The 16,271-nt window shown below is 46.4% G+C and overlaps 2 protein-coding genes across 3 annotated transcripts; one reads left to right on the top strand and one right to left on the bottom strand.

Moving 5' to 3' along the window:
- Positions 1 to 544: 544 nt before the first annotated feature.
- tecpr1a (tectonin beta-propeller repeat containing 1a) lies at positions 545 to 13,642 on the top strand. 2 transcript variants are annotated; one of them, XM_047327687.1, is made up of 24 exons: positions 545 to 714; positions 2,676 to 2,908; positions 3,470 to 3,652; positions 3,780 to 3,902; positions 4,164 to 4,283; positions 4,740 to 4,914; positions 5,009 to 5,109; positions 5,201 to 5,302; positions 5,425 to 5,573; positions 5,987 to 6,594; positions 6,777 to 6,922; positions 7,058 to 7,213; positions 7,370 to 7,519; positions 7,841 to 7,998; positions 8,128 to 8,358; positions 8,847 to 8,943; positions 9,092 to 9,171; positions 9,284 to 9,340; positions 9,916 to 10,090; positions 10,424 to 10,559; positions 10,739 to 10,831; positions 10,939 to 11,045; positions 11,450 to 11,569; positions 11,827 to 13,642. In XM_047327687.1, exons 2-24 carry the CDS (start codon positions 2,684 to 2,686, stop codon positions 11,974 to 11,976), a joined length of 3,642 nt encoding a protein of 1,213 aa, XP_047183643.1. In that variant the 5' UTR covers positions 545 to 714; positions 2,676 to 2,683; the 3' UTR covers positions 11,977 to 13,642. The 2 variants fall into 2 exon arrangements, with proteins under 2 accessions (XP_047183643.1, XP_035468924.2); XM_035613031.2 differs by having other exon boundaries at positions 545 to 710.
- On the bottom strand, positions 13,615 to 15,904 carry bhlha15 (basic helix-loop-helix family, member a15). The gene is made up of 2 exons (XM_035613032.2): positions 15,736 to 15,904; positions 13,615 to 14,988 (listed from the first exon to the last, which is right to left on the bottom strand). The coding sequence occupies exon 2, from the start codon at positions 14,934 to 14,936 to the stop codon at positions 14,376 to 14,378; it is 561 nt and encodes a 186-aa protein (XP_035468925.1). The 5' UTR covers positions 14,937 to 14,988; positions 15,736 to 15,904; the 3' UTR covers positions 13,615 to 14,375.
- Positions 15,905 to 16,271: the final 367 nt, after the last annotated feature.

The raw sequence follows: 16,271 nt of genomic DNA on the forward strand, positions 1-16,271 counted from the left end.
GGTTCTCAAATCAGATGTGCCTGATAAGACATAATCATAAGACACTTCTATATGTTGAGAGACAGTAAAAAAAATATTTCCCCGTTCATTTATTTGCCTGATGTTTAACGTCTGTCATCAGCTGTTGTTCACCAACCGCTGCAGCGTTGCTCTCCTACACATTCAAACCAGCGTGACGGGCGTGAGGGAAGGAGCCACTCAGCCTCAGGAGGACGGATGTGGTGAAAGAACAAACTGTTTCAGAGTCAGATCATCTGTTTCCAGTGACCCCATGACATTGATGCTCGCCTGTAATTGAGGGGTGGGGGAAACATTAGCAATCTTGCAAATGGTGTGTTTCTGTCAGGTGAATAGTTGTATGTGTTGCTGCTGGAGGACAAATCCTCGGGGACAAAGCATCATGTTTTGGGGGCCTGCGACATGAAGAGGTCATGGCTCTGGGTTTGACCAGCTGCTCTGTCTGACCTGACGCATGAGCCAGCAGCGCCCCCTGCTGGACGCGGGCCGTCACTGCTACAACAGCAACAACAAAAAAAACAACCAATGGCAGCAGCACTTCCTGTGTCACAGCGGAGAGGAATCGGGCTCCTGGGGAGATGAGAGGAGGCTGACTTCATGATAGAACCAGCCGTCCAGTCAGCACCTCTCGCCGCAGCGGACACCGGCCACATCCCGCCGGCGCCAGCGTGAGAAGGAGGAGGCGGCTGCAGGTCGGTGCGTTCGAGCTCTCGCTAACTTTGCTATTTTCTAGCCAAGCCTTTCTGGAAAGCCTGCACCAAAAAAAACAAACAAGCCGAGTGTTGTCACTGTAAAAGCCTGACGTCTCCCTGTTTCCGTTCACACCTGCACTATTTGAGCTATTCGGGCTAACGTCGGTCCTGTCGTTAGCATGCTGTTCGCGACGCGGCTACGTTGTTGCCATGTAACAAGACAGTTGTGTTCATGTTACTGTAGTGTCGCCATCGTCGGTGCTTCCGAGGCCGACCGGCGTTCTTCTTATTACTGATATTAGCATGCCGAGTGTGCAGCAGGTGGCAGAGGACACACGCCTGTGAGCAGCAGCAAGCAGCATCCTTGACCTTTTTTGATAAAAGCCATTAGCAAACCTAGCATGATTTGTTACCTGCACGTCCAGTCCCCACTGTCCAGGATGCAGAGCAGTGTGCTCGGCGACATCATGGAGTTGTCAAGGCTTGTGGAGCAGACGTGACAAGTAGAGCAGTGGTGGTGTGGTGAACACTGCACAACCAGGACCTGGATCAGGATCAAGATCAGGACCAGGACCTGGATCAGGACCCGGATCAAGATCAGGACCAGGACCAGGATCAGAATCAGAATCAGAATCAGGACCAGGATCAGGACCAGGATCAGGACCAGGATCAAGATCAGGACCAGGACCTGGATCAGGACCCGGATCAAGATCAGGACCAGGACCAGGATCAGAATCAGAATCAGAATCAGGACCAGGACCTGGATCAGGACCAGGATCAAGATCAGGACCAGAATCAGAATCAGAATCAGAATCAGGACCAGGACCAGGATCAGGACCAGGATCAAGATCAGGATCAGGATCAGGACCAGGATCAGGATCAGAATCAGAATCAGAATCAGAATCAGAATCAGGACCAGAATCAGGATCAGGATCAGGACCAGGACCAGGATCAGGATCAGAATCAGAATCAGGATCAAGATCAGGACCAGGACCAGGATCAGGACCAGGACCAGGATCACTGGGCACAGCTCTGCCCTTTGACCCCTGCTCTTCGTGCTCAGTGTGTTGTTTTACCGAGCTGCGCAATATGTTATAGGAAATCATTGATTCAATCTTAATTTTGGACAGTGCCAGAATGAAGTTCTACTATTATGGCTCCCCAAAAAAACATTATGCTATCATTTATAAGTTACTTCATCTTATCCCTTTTCCTTCAGAGTAATTGTTGGTCCCTACCTGCCGTTGGTAGAAAGATGTTTGTCTGTAACAGTAACGGACAACAGAGAAGACGTTATAGTGTCGTACCATCCTGAATTTCCCAGCTTGGGATAAATAAAGTAACTATCTATCTATCTATCTATCTCTATATATCTGGTATTTGTCTGTGGTGACTAGGCAAGGCAAATTTATCAATACAGCACAATTCCTACACAGTGGCTTTACAAATGAGCAAATTGAAGAACACAGAGCAAATAATACATTCAATTAAAAGGTGAAGTGCATTAAAAGAGAGGGCACGTGGAGGAAGTCAAAACGTCAGGAACAAAAGTGTATGAAATAGCATATGAGTGCACGAGAGGAAGTCAAAACAAAAGGGTTGATGGAGGTTGGTCAAAGAGAAACTTTAGCAGTACCATGTGTTTCTTTCATTTGAATATGTCTGTAACAGTGGGAAACTAACTCTGCTCCCAGTCGACCACGTGATCCACATTCTTTGCGTAATCTAAAAAGAGGTCGAGACAGTAGAATGAATAATGGCTGAATTCTGTTTGGCTGCTTCAGTTTCAGGGTCCTGGTATCGTGCATGCTTGGTTCACTGTTGCCCTGCCACGGTTTTCCTGGGAAACTTGAATGCAACAGAGCCATTGTTAAGTGTCATTAGAAGCTGACACAGCCGGTTTTCATGTATATATTGTCTAATGATAGAATCTCAGGTTTCTCCTTCATGACCATTTATTTACAGGTGCAGCCATGCCCGTCTCCCTGCTGTGGGCCGTGGATGTGTACGGGCGGGTCTACAGCCTGTCCACGGCGGGCCAGCAGTGGGAGCATTGCCACGACGCCCAGCTGGAGTTTAAGCGGGTGACGGCAGCTGAGCAGTGCTGCTGGGGCATCGCCTGCGACAACAACATCTACCTGAACGTCCACGCCTCCGACCTGCCCGTCCGCTATCAGGAGGAGACCTACGAGAATCAAGTAGGTGTCGTCCAGTGTCATTATTTATAGAGAGTCCTTCTGAAAAAAAAGTATACAAAAAAAGCAATGCAAGTTTAAAAAGGCTTGTTATTTTTTGTGGGTATCCTTTGTTTCCTGCGTAAAGAGTCCTAAGCAAAATAGAAAATTTGGTGTTCCCCTCTGACTAGTGTTATGTTTGACTGAGTGACTGAAAAAGAAAGTGCAACATCCTCATACAGCAGTGTTCAACTTCCTCTGTTGCTAACTTTTGCACACTCTCACTGTTGCGTGTTGAAACAAGCGAATTAGAAGCTTGTGGATCCAGTTTAATTTAAAAACAAAACAGCAACAGTATACTATACTAACTGTGAAACGTAAAAGGTAAACAACATGTAAAAGAAAAAAACGTAAAAAATACAATAGATTAAATTCATGGCCCATGTGACTTACTCTTACATCTCAACTAAAGTGCGGTTTGGCTGTGCATGTTTGAAAAACTAGGGCAGACAGATTTACGTTATCTTTGCCTCTCTCGATCTCTTGTGTGATCATCACCTCCATTCCTGTCTGTCTGTCTGTCAGCGATGGAATCCAGTCGATAGTTTCTCGGAGCGTTTGCTGCCAAGCGATCGCTGGCAGTGGAGCGACGTCACGGGTCTGCAACACCAACCTCTGGACAGTTTCCGGCTTCCCTCGAACAGCTGGGAGTGGGAGGGCGACTGGTACATGGATGAAAACTTTGAGGGAGAGCCCACAGACAAGGAAGTGAGTATCTGATGATTATGTTGTTGTTGTTGTTGTTGTTGTTGTTGTTGTTTGCGTCTCCCTACTTCAAGCATCAGCTTGTGTCTTTGCCTCGTCTCATTTTGATAGAGGTGTTTTTTGTGTGCAGGGATGGACTTACGCCATCGACTTCCCTGCCAACTACACCAAAGATAAGAAGTGGAACTCCTGTGTCCGCCGCAGGCGATGGCTCCGCTACAGGAGATACAAAGCCATGGACACATGGGCTAAGGTAAGTATCATACTGTGTGTGTTTGTGTGTGTGTGTGTGTGTGTGTGTGTGTGTGTGTGTGTGTGTGTGTGTGTGTGTGTGTGTGTGTGTGTGTGTGTGTGTGTGTGTGTGTGTGTGTGTGTGTGTGTGTGTGTGTGTGTGTGTGTGTGTGTGCTTAGTTGTGTGTGTGTGTGTGTGTTTTTGTGTGTGTGTGTGTGTGTGTGTGTGAAGCCTGTCTGTGTGTTCACCAGCGTCTCTCTTCCTGTGTATGTGTGCTGACAGATCCCCTCGCAGCAGACGACTCTGCCAGATCCCTTCAGCGACATCAGCTGTGGAGGCTGGGAGATCAGTGAAGAGCCCAGAGGCCGCCTCTCACTGTGGGCCGTGTCCCTCCAGGGCAAGGTAGGGCTCACACACCCAAACACCCAACCCAACACTGAGCGTAGCCTTCAGGTATCCGTGGCAACCTACTTCAAGTCTTGATTAGATTGTAATTTACATAAATAAAGTCAACTGTAGCCTGTAAAAATTGTATTTTAGTGTCCTCTCGTCCAAACTGTGATGCATTTTCTGGTATTTTCTCTTTGTGAAAGAGTAATAATTGATTGATGAATCAATACAGCATCGTTGATAAGAGACTAAATAAGCTATACCCAAGCATAATTTACATTGTCTAAGGTAAAGCATCTGTTCAACCTAATGGATGTTCAGATTTTGTGCTATTCACACAATTCTAAAATGTTATTTATTGAGCTCATGAGCTGCATTGGTATCAAATGATGAAAATACTCTTTTCCCCCACTTAACTGTGTTGCTGTCATCCTTGGTCGTCTGTCCCCTCCCCTTCTCTCCGTGCAGGTGTGGTTCAGAGAGGGAATCGATCACCACAGTCCAGAGGGCTCTCTTTGGGAGGAGGTGCCTCTCCCCGGGGAAGTTGTCCAACTCAGCTGTGGCCCAGGAGACGTGGTCTGGGCAGTGCTGTGGGAGGGGCAGCTCATCGTCAGGGAAGGCATTGGCCGAGATTCCCCCAAAGGTACACAAGTTCCCTAGTGGGAGGAGGATGTGGTGTGTATGTTCATCTGTTTATCCTCTTTATGGAATGTAATATAATTTTTGCGGTCCACCAGGCACCTCTTGGGCGGTGGTGGAGTCTCCCAGTCTTGATGTGGGAGCCATACATGTGGCCGTCGGGATCAGTGTTGTTTGGGTTGTGACCAAAGACAATAAAGTGAGAAAATTCTCTGATGAACATTATTTAAGATGCGTCGCAGGGTCATAATTCACAGCACTTCCCTCCCCGCTCCTGTTTTTTTTTTCAGGTGTGGTTCAGACGTGGCGTGAACTCACACAACCCCTGCGGCTCGGGCTGGATCAGCATGGTTGGAGAAATGATCATGCTTAACATAGGACTCAATGACCAGGTGATTCACATCATATCCTGTGCACAACTGTCAGCAAAGTCACATGTCTTCTGTCTTACGGTTTTGGTGTCAAGTCGTAAGATGTGGACGCCTTCATGAGAACCTGCCGCTGTTGTGTGTAGGTGTGGGGCATCGGCTGTGAGGACCGGGCGGTTTATTTCAGACAGGGTGTGACCTCCAGTGAACTGAGTGGGAAAACGTGGAAGGTTATCAATGTTCCCCGAGATGGGGATCGATCCCACTCCAGTGCCAGTGCAAACAGCCTGCAGAGGTGGGGAAGCCACAAAGAACACTCTCTCTCTCTCTCTCACACACACACACACACATACACAAAAACACACTCATTTGCATGCAAAATATCAGAATTTTAGTTCGGGAGAACACATAGTTCACACTCAGTGTCAGCGTGATGACAAAGCATTTACCATATGGAGATGGGAAGGAGTTGTACATGAAACATGATTTCAAACAAGAAAATATTTTTTTTATGTAAGACTTGATTAAATTTCATGCTCAAACAATAATAGTCCAAAATAGTTTTGAACCGTTATAATTAATCTTTAAATTTCACTACAAGATCCAGGAAACTGTCAGTGCAGACCATGATGTCAACATACATTAAACATTAGTTTTCGGAGAAAAACAAAGATTAATTCAATTAATTTCTCTCTGTCCTTGTCCTAGTGCTGGATGCTACTTCTGTGGTGAGGTGGGAGGTCAGTCAGTGGTGAGTGATGTGGAATCAGACCCAGAGAAAGCATCTACAGATGGAGCCACAGGCCTCGTCATGTCTGACTCCAAATGTGAGGCCTTTGCTGCCCCGGCAGACCACACCTCTGACCAGCCCCCTGACACCCTCAAGCCCCGCATCCCTAAAGTCACCAGCGACAGCTTCATCTCTGAACTCGTCTCTGACCGAGAGCCCGCAAAGACTTCAAGAGAACTCGGATCTGCCGCTCCCGCTCTGCTGGAGGAGGAGACCCTCCCTGACGAAGGGGAGGTCAACGCTCCCTGTTCTGCAACTCTTTCCACAAGTCAGTCCGGAGTTCCTCTCGACCCCCAGTGGAGCAACGTGGACCTGGAGGAGACGCAGGTCCAGCTGGCACAGACTGGAGTGGCGCTGGAATCGGCCGATACCTGCAGCTTGTCGTCTGTGGCCACATACACACTCGCCATGGACGACCCATATGGGGCAGATGAGCCCCCCCTGTGGGCGTGGGTCAGCGGAGGAGGCTGCTCTGTTGACAGTCACTCCCAACTCAACTGGTTTAACTGCTCCATTAACACTTCAGGTGATATATTGTATCAAAGTGATGTACTGCCTCAGAAGGGGCTAGCATGCTTACATTTCCATTTTATACTTGCAGGAAAGGTGCCATCAAGGTTGGAAGCCTGTTGATTTTGTTTCCTGTATTTATGTTAGCTATTGATTTTTTTTAATGTTTTTATTTCTGTGCTACTTATCGTCCTCCAGCTTTGGTCCAATCAGTCCAGTCCATGAGTCTGTCTGTAACCCCAGCCCAGACGGCAGCCTGGCGGAGACAAATCTTCGATCAGTTCAGTGAGAGAACCAAAAGAGAGATGGACAGTTTCAGACATTATGAACAAGCCATAGAACAGGTACATGTCCAACTGCAGGAATGTCTCCGTACTTGAGCTTTGGAGTCACACTTTCTTCATGTGTTTTTTCTTCTTTTCCCCCTTGATTCATCCATTCATTCATTTATCAATTCATTTGCCCTGAACACCCTGCAGTCGGTGTGGGTGAAGAAGGGAACCATGCAGTGGTGGAGAGACTGGAAGCCCCACAAGTGGATAGATGTTCAATTTGCCTTAGAGCAGTTCTCAGGACCAGAGGGCAACAAGGATGGCATCTTTTTCATCTATTACAACTTCTATGAGGAGAAGAAGGTGAGGAAGACGCGTGTCTCGTGCCTTCCTGAGGGAGAACATTGTTTTGTTTCGTCTCATTGTAAGACTGTCACAAATCTTGTACATGATAACACGTTCTTTTACTTTCTCTCTTCTTCTTTTCTTTCCCTGCCTCCCTGCTACCGCTCTCTCCAGTACCTGCATGCCTTCATCAATGAGATCACCATCCTGGTTCCTGTGCTGAATGACTCCAAACACACTTTCGCCATCTACACTCCCGAGCGGACCAAACAGAGGTGGCCAATCCGATTGGCAGCTGCCACGGAGCTGGAAATGCGTGACTGGGTGTGTGTAGCTGCAACACAGCAGGCTCGCGTTCTTGTTCTGCGCAGATTTCAACCCTGACAGGATTTTAGAATATTGGTCAAATTTTCTGATGAAAAATATTGCTATTAAATACATATAAATGTAGCCTGATGGAGATCAAAATAACTGCCACGATTTCTTTTAAATGAGAGAGAAAATATATTGTTTTTGTTTTTCCTGCTGATGTGAGTTGCACGCACATTTCTACATTTTTCCTTTTTTTTGGACGTTTTTTCTTATGACTTGTCTCTCCCTCCCTCTCTGTCCCTGTCTGCCTCCACCTCCCTCCCCCATGTGCAGCTGGCACTGTTGAGTGTGTCATGCTGCGACTCCAGGGGGCTCCAGGGTCCCCCCTCCAAACAGGCCATCTGGTCCATCACCTGTAAAGGAGACATCTTTGTCAGTGAACCCTCTCCTGCTCTGGAGGCCATGCCTTACCCCACGCCCTGCGACCAGATGTAAGAACAAGGCGGACATCGCTGGAATGTGAAGGAGAAAGAATATGATGACAAACGTCTTATAGATAAGGTTGTAAAGGTGCCCTTTCACCATATCCACTCAGGCACAAGTCTTTTACTTTTGTGTAGGTTCTGGCGGCAGGTCGGAGGTCACCTGCGCGTGGTGGAGTGCAACAGCGTCGGGATAGTGTGGGGGATTGGCTACGACCACACCGCCTGGGTCTACACCGGGGGCTATGGGGGAGGCTTCTTCCAGGGTCTGGCCAGCAGCACAGATAACATTCACACACAGACGGATATCAAGAGCGTCTACATCTACGAGAACCAAAGGTGGAACCCAGTTTCAGGCTACACCAACAGGTAGAAGACCCGCTCCAGATACACCTGGGATTCAGAGTGGGGTGGGACAATTGTACTTTTCAACTCATTTTTGTCAGTAGAAAGAGTTGTTGCAATGATATTCTAACACAAAGGCTAATGGGGCTGACTTATATGTGCAGGACAGTGTCTATGTAGAGATTTGAGAGTACTTTTCTTTTTAATTCAATTTTCACATTTAAGAAAGTATGACGACTTTTCACTGACGACGCATTTTAGCTTTTTAGCTTTTTCTGATAAAATGTGACCACAAAAACACTTTTGCAATCTACCATTTAAATCCAGTGGGATTGGAATTTAGAGTTTTTACACAAGTGGAACATTTTACATTTCATTATTTCCCCCCTTAAACTTTTCTTATTACATCATCGTGTGACAAATAAATTCAAACTAAACTACTGCACCATGCCCGTTTGTGAAAGTTTGTTGTGAAGTGTAAAGTCAAGTCAAGTGTGTTTGCTTTGTTTCAGAGGTTTACCCACAGACCGCTACATGTGGAGTGATGCATCAGGGCTACACGAGTGCACAAAAACAAATACCAAGCCTCCCTCCCCTCAGTGGACATGGGTTGAGTACAGCTACACAAACACACAAATACTCAAACATGCACATGTGGTCATAGGTCATAATACTTTATTTGGTCTTGTATCATCATGTATCTCTATAATAGCTGATGTGCTCACCATGTTTCACTCCCCATGTGTTCTGTTTTCAGGTATCTGACTGGGTCATCGACTACAGTGTGTCTGGAGGGACGGACAGAGAAGGCTGGCAATTTGCCGCTGATTTTCCTGCGTAGGTTTCATTTGCCATTTCCTCAAACTGTTGGTTTAAATCATGCTGCCTTCACAGTCATGGCCTTACCTTGATTTCTGTTTTACTTCCTCTTCCTCATCTCTCTGTGCAGGTCATACCATGGCTATAAAACGATGAAGGACTTTGTCCGTCGCAGGCGATGGGGCAGGTACTATAAATAGCAACACTGCAATACTAGTCCCTCTAGTTTTGCTCAATTTGCTCAACAGTGGCACGACTGTGACCATTGCACTTGACATATGGACAAACCTTTACAAACTACAACCAACTCTTTATAGGTTATGTCAGATTACAGGACTAATGTGCCTAATTAGAATTTGTGGCTCCCAGTCATTTACTTAACTTGCATAATGTTAAAGTTTACCCCTCTGGTTTTCCCCCTGTGAAAGACAGTGTATGTAACCAGTGTTTCCAACCACGTGGAGCTGGAACTTCAATGTGCTTGTGAAGTTGTTTGTACGAACACTTCTTGAAAAAGCTGCGAGCGTAAAAAATCTTTTGAACAGGCACTGCACCAGTATCACTAATAGTTAACACATCAGAGACAACATCAGAGAAGGGTTTTATTATACATCTTTTAATAGTATTGATAGTTTAACGAGGTTAACTCTATTGAGGTCTTGCATACAATAAAAGCGGGCATCTGTACAATAATTCATGTTTGATCTGGGTTGTTTGCCTCATCGTACAGTTAAGGGCACATGAATTTTCCCTCCTGCACAGGAAGTGTAAATTGACCACCACAGGACCCTGGCAAGAAATCCCGCCCATCCCACTGAGTGACGTAACCATCCTGCCGCATGCTGCTCAGAGCAGCGTGGACGTTGTCCCTCTGTGGGCCATCAGCAACAAGGGAGACGTGCTCTGCCGACTGGGAGTCACCGCACTGACACCTGCTGTGAGTCACATAAATAATATGTAAACAGACACCCCATGACCACAGGGTGTGCACCACGTGGTGAGTCACCCATAAACATCCACTGCCAACTCCTTGCTCTCATCACAACTGTAGAGTACAGTAGTGCAGATTACAGTGTGGGGGATCTTCTCCGAAAAAGTCATAAAGGACATTGATACAGGTCTGCAGAAGGGCATTTCTTTTAATGTCTAATTCATGTTGATAAGTAGCTAAATAAACACTATAAAAGGGCACTTCCAGTGTAACAGCAACAAAAAAATTATTAAGTATTTGAGAAGTAATTGTTCTTACATCGTGTTGTTGTCCGCCCAGGGCTCCTCGTGGCTCCACGTGGGAACTGACCAGCCGTTCAAGTCTATTACCATCGGCGCCACCAGCCAAGTCTGGGGCATCGCGAAGGACGGTTCTGCTTTTTATCGTGGCTCGGTCTCTCCACAGAGCCCTGCAGGTCAGTGGGATAAACTGTGATATTCATCCATGTCCCTGTCAACTCAGAACATTTAGGATTTACTCAAAATCAAGCAGAGTTGGGGAAATGAAAGATGTTGGCCTCTGATGATGTAAACACGCATGATTTTCACTCATGATTGTGTTGAATTATGTGTCATGGTGTGTCTCCCTCCGCAGGAGACTGTTGGTACCACATCCCCTCTCCGGCCAAACAGAAGCTGAAGCACGTGTCTGTTGGGAGGACATCAGTCTACACTGTTGATGAAAACGGTAAAGCAACTTACACTGATGGATAACATTTATTTAAAAACACAGACACAATGTTTCTCGATCTACTGTCGTTGATCGTGTCTCTGATGTGGTTACTTCCTCTCCAGGTAACCTGTGGTACCGGCAGGATGTGACTCCCAGCTACCCTCAGGGCTCATCCTGGGAACACATCTCCAATAATGTACGCAAAGTGTCCGTAGGGCCTCTGGACCAGGTGGGTACCATGTGACAGCCAACATATTGATACAGCAGTTCGGTGCCTGCGATTTTCTGCGCTGTGAAGCATCATCGGCTGGCTCTGGTAGTAAACAGGAGCTTGTTGTGGATGATAGGTCACATGTTTTCAGTCTATTGAAGTTCAAATTTGACAACTTCTACTGTTTGAAGCTGCCAAGGTGTGAAACCTATCCAACCTTAATTACTAAGGATATATTTATAAACACGTAAGTGTTTGAATTTAATAAATACACTATGAGATGTTCTATTTTCAGGTTCACCTGAAGTAGATAAAAATGGGCATAGCGACAAGTACTGATGAGTTAAGATAATCGATAATATGATAAAAAACTTCCCTGTTGTGTTGTGGGTGATTTCCGTTTTCTTGCTGTGGGGATGAAGGTGTGGATCATAGCAGACAAGGTGCAGGGCAGCCACAGTCTGAGCTGTGGGACAGTGTGCCATCGACTCGGGGTACAACCCATGGAGCCCAAGGGACAGTCGTGGGACTACGGCATCGGGGTAAGGCGAAGAGGGAACTCAAACTGTTATGTGACATTCCTGAAGGCTGCATATGTTTGGAGTCGAGTGTGGCCACATTGTGCGTTACATTCCTCTCATTTTTCAACCCCCCTACCCTTTGAATAAAAACAACAAACCGGTGTGTTTCACTGTCGCTAGAGCATGATCTGGCATGATTGGGGTTTGTTTGTTTTTTTGCTAACAAACATAAAAACCCGAAGCTGATCCCTCCCCCTCTGTCTCATCCTGTCTCGTAGGGCGGATGGGATCACGTCACAGTGAGAGGAAACTCCCTGGAGCCGCCGCGCATCCACCTTCCCTCTCTAACGGGCCCGTCCAGCCCAGCTCCTTGGAGCCTCCTCCCGGTCAGGAGCGGGGAGGCCAACGGAAATGCTGCCGGATGCTAGGTGCACACACGAACACAGAGGTGCACACGTACTGTATGTAGACATCCTAAATCATATTACCTTTGTAGTGACCTTTTGTTTAAAACCACTGAAACGTTTAACGCTGAAGTAGCAGCAAGGACCAGTGTAGCAGTAGGTTATGACTTTTGGACATTTCATAACTTCGTCCTTCCATCCTTTGACCTGGATGTTGTTCATTGTACTCAGCGTTCATGTCCTCGCTACATTTCTGTGTAAATCTTTGCCACCGCTGCTCGTCTTCTCTTCCTGACACTGAACTTGGCGGTCTTAATGCATTTTTGTTTCTTATTTAATCATCAGGGTTCGATGTTTGTTTGGTCTCTGGCAGGGTGATGGTTTTGATTTTTTTCAGAAAGATATTTTATGAGTTCATTGGAAATGTTAGTGTAAATAAATTACAGCTGCTACTGAACTGTCAGAACCAGGGCTGGTGATGTGTACCAAGTCAAAATGCTGTGTCATGTCAGCCTGCAGGCGCTGGGTTGATAACACAATATAAAACAAGAGTAAAGCCTGAAAACTGGATGAAACAGGCAGGACAATGTTTGACCCAGGCTGCTTCTGTTGTCTGCTAATCAGAAACGCTGCTGAATAATTATATATACCACAGAAAGATGTACCTTCTGTGTGTCACCCACAGGCTCCATCCTTAATTCAAGGTTATCGAGCGCCACAATCCTGCTCGTATGGCCAGAAAATCCAAAGTTGTGTAATGTAGGAAGTTTGTGTGTGAAGCTTGAGTTTGGATCAGCAACAGGAAAAGAATCCCATAGTTCAGTGTGGCAGCCTGAGACACCTGTAAAAGCAGTGAGCACCATACTGTAAGAATGAGTCAAATTAACTACAACTCAAACTTCTTGTGGAAAAAAAAACTAACTTTGTATTTCTACTTAGAGGTTTACCCATTGACTGAAGTATTTTTTTGTTTTTCGGTGCCTGCATGTAGCAGCTTTAACAAGATCTGCAGCGGCTCCATTTACCCGTGGCGGATGCTGCTTGGCTTGTAAAAACTTCTTTTTTAAATAAAGATTTAAATGTTATTTTCCTAAAACTAAATCGAAAAACAAGAGTATATGATTATCATGTTGCTGTCATGGAGGGTGTAATAAGGGAAAAATGTGTAATTACTCGTAAAAAGTCTTGTGGTCGACCTGCTAAAAACTGAACCTTCCTCTTTCTCAGGAGTTTCCATTTCCATGTCGTCTGCTTCTTTTCTAGTCAAGTGACTGAGAAAAAAAACTATATTTTTGTTATTAACCTGTAAGATATTAGTATTATACGGTGAGTGTCGTGGTTGTTGCAATGTTACTATCTAAAGCTGTAATCGTGTGTGTACAGTTGTCAAAGAGCAATTATTTTAAATAGTTTTTCAATCATGAAATATACATAAAACCACACACACTGATAAATTGTATGTTTTCAGGTGTTGATTTATGTTTCTGGCTGCCTACATTCACCCTACTATAGTAAGTGACTGTCTTAATATAATGTGGCATTTGTAAATGTGAATAGTGTACAGAGATCTGTCTGTATTATCTGACAACATCAAACAGTGTTCCTGTAGCGTGCTGTTGACATTATGGAGTTGACAAGTGTTGTGCATGGTCAAAACAGTTCTTGTCAATAAATAAATGTGTTTATTGAAGTCGTCAAATATTTTCTCTTCGCCTAATCTTTTTTTTTTCTACAAAGTCATGCCTCAAGACGTGTGGAGACACAAAAAACTCATATAACATACACTTAAAACATCATCTCCGCCTCACAGCTACTGTGCAGGTTCACAACCCGCAAGACGAGTCAACCGAGTTATCACATTAGTGGCAGGTCGTCACCGTGAGCAAATGGGCAAACACACTTTCTTCAGCATTTTTAAATATTCAGGGCTGCTTGCTTGCCTTCCTGTTTCTGCCTGGATGCGACAGTTATGACTAGAGGCTACGCTCGGCAGCTTTCAACAGAAAACACAATGAGATCACAAGATAACACAAACGAGCCTCAGCTCAAACTAGAAGAAGGAAGATAAACACAGAATGGCAAAAGATTAGCCCTTCTTTTTTTGGGGTACAGTAACAAAGGAGTTCACTTTTCACAACGGTCTTCCGTCTGATTTCTCTGTCCAGTCTGCAGACTTTGTGTCTTTCAGGTGAAAGGTCCTCAAATCAAGTTCTAGACGGACGCATTGGGTTTATAATGTCAGACGTCTACGATGTGGAACAGGCTCCTGCAGAAATCACCACTTCTGACCAGTTCTCAGAGCAGTGTGAACTGGGGGTCGTTCCAGATTTGGCCCTTGAAATGTCTTCCCACAACATCTCTCTGCCGCCGGAGACCGGCCTCTCGCTCGCTCCCCTGGTCTCCAAGCCGCCCTGAGGCCGCTGCTAGCTGCCTTGGCTGAAGCTGTGCATGTGGGTGAGGTACTGGGTGAGACCCTCCTCGCCCTCCTCCTCCAGGTGCTGTTGGTAGCACTGGAGCAGCTTGGCGGCGCTGGCCTCTGACGCGACCCCGCCGTCGGGCAGGCAGGCCCCTGACATGTCCAGGATGATGGTGGTCAAAGCTTTGATGTAATTCTTGGCCAGGGTCAGTGTCTCGATCTTGGACAGCTTCTTGTCGGTCTTGACGTGCGGGATGGCCTCGCGCAGCGCTTGGAAGGCGTTGTTGAGTTTGTGCATGCGCTGGCGCTCCCGCTCGTTGCTCTCTAGCCGGCGGACGCTGCGTTCTCTGTTGCCGGTGGAGCGCTGCCTCCGCCGCCGCCGCCCCCCGCCCACTCCTCCCTGACGGCTCCTCAGCGAGCCCTTCCAGGTGCCGCCGATCCGCACCGACGCCTCTGAGCCTTCCTGCTCGCTGGAGCCGGGTTCCGGTTCCGTGTCCGGCTCTAGCTCTGGCTCCGGGTCAGACCAGGTCCTGCTGGATGGTTTCACGGCCTTCCCTTTGGACTTCATCCTGCGGCCTCCTTCAACTCGCTCTCTCACAGATCTCACAGCTTCAATGGGCCTGGAGAGGGGGAAAAAAAAAAAAGGAATGTTGGAGAAAAGGCCCAATATGTGTTTCTGAAATGTACAAACCTACTTTTTTTGGGGGGTGGTATTTGAATAGAGTCAGCCGACAAACCCCTGGTTCCTCTCCAACCCAAGCAGCCCTGCATCCCGGTGTATCTAATCAGCCTGTTGCGGTGTGAAAACGCCATGATGTTGGCCTGGTAATCTGCACCGCTCTTATCCCCACAGTCCTGAGATAATGCCCACTTCAAGGTTACGCTCACGAAACAACACACACACGAGAGCGGGCCAGTGCTCAGCAGCAGTCGGGCTATTTCACTTCCAGTGCTCTTGAACTTCACTTTGAACCAGTAAAATGTTTTTTTGACCTTCCACCGAATCATCACTAAATAAACTCCCCTGACGTCAGTGAGGATTGCATGTTCTAAATATGCTGTATTGATTTATAACTGTGGTTTCACAAGCAATGGGCATTTCTTCTAAAAACATTTTCTAATTATTTAAAACTTACTGGTGCAAAAAAAACAATACAGCAACTTTCACGTGGAATAGTGCACACCGTTTTTTCCCACTTGCCTCTTTACTTTCCCAGTGGATTCAGGCCACAACGGTTGTAATGACTGATGTGAGATGAAGCAGGCACGAGTCCGAATCGCACACGTTGCATCAGCTGACGTGTGTTAACTAATATGAACTATTACAGCAAAACAAAAACAAAAAGGAATTCATTAAAGAGCCGTACCTTGGAAGTTGGTCCCACTGTTCCTGCTCATCAGCGCCGTCACGAGAAGGGGAAGAGGCGAGCAGCGGTGCGCTCTCTCTCACAGACACGCGTCACATGTGCCTGCGCCACCTGTAGCTGACTGATGTCCACGTCGCGCTGCTCAGCCAATCAGAGGAGGCGGCTGCTGCGGCTGCACTCCCCTCCGGCTGCTGCCGCCGCTGCCGCTGATGATGACGACGATGATGATGATGACGATGATGATGATCACCGTCACGGCGTCACAGGAAACTGCAGTCTGTCGAATTAAGACTTGTTTTTGGTTTTTTTTTTTTTACCACACTTTCTTCGAGCCACGTAGTGAGTTGTGGAACAGGAATCCAGATCAGATCATTTACTTACACAGTAAGTAAAAAGTTGCAGTTCTGCACCATTTAAAAAAACGACCTCTATTACAAGTATAAGTACTGCATTCAAAAGTGTTCTGAAAAGTACCGATATAAATGAAAACAAAAATCAGCTTAGCTGTTAAATCTTTAAACATGCAGAAACCAGGT

This window comes from Scophthalmus maximus, chromosome 16, assembly GCF_022379125.1.
Source record: "Scophthalmus maximus strain ysfricsl-2021 chromosome 16, ASM2237912v1, whole genome shotgun sequence".
Lineage (NCBI taxonomy): Eukaryota > Metazoa > Chordata > Actinopteri > Pleuronectiformes > Scophthalmidae > Scophthalmus > Scophthalmus maximus.

Coding starts and splice junctions, on each gene's coding strand:
- tecpr1a (XM_047327687.1), top strand. CDS start 2,684: ATGCCCGTCTCCCTGCTGTGGGCCGTGGATGTGTACGGGCGGGTCTAC. Junction 6,595..6,776: donor CTGCTCCATTAACACTTCAG/GTGATATATTGT, acceptor ATCGTCCTCCAG/CTTTGGTCCAATCAGTCCAG. Junction 10,560..10,738: donor CTCTCCACAGAGCCCTGCAG/GTCAGTGGGATA, acceptor CTCCCTCCGCAG/GAGACTGTTGGTACCACATC.
- bhlha15 (XM_035613032.2), bottom strand. CDS start 14,936: ATGAAGTCCAAAGGGAAGGCCGTGAAACCATCCAGCAGGACCTGGTCT.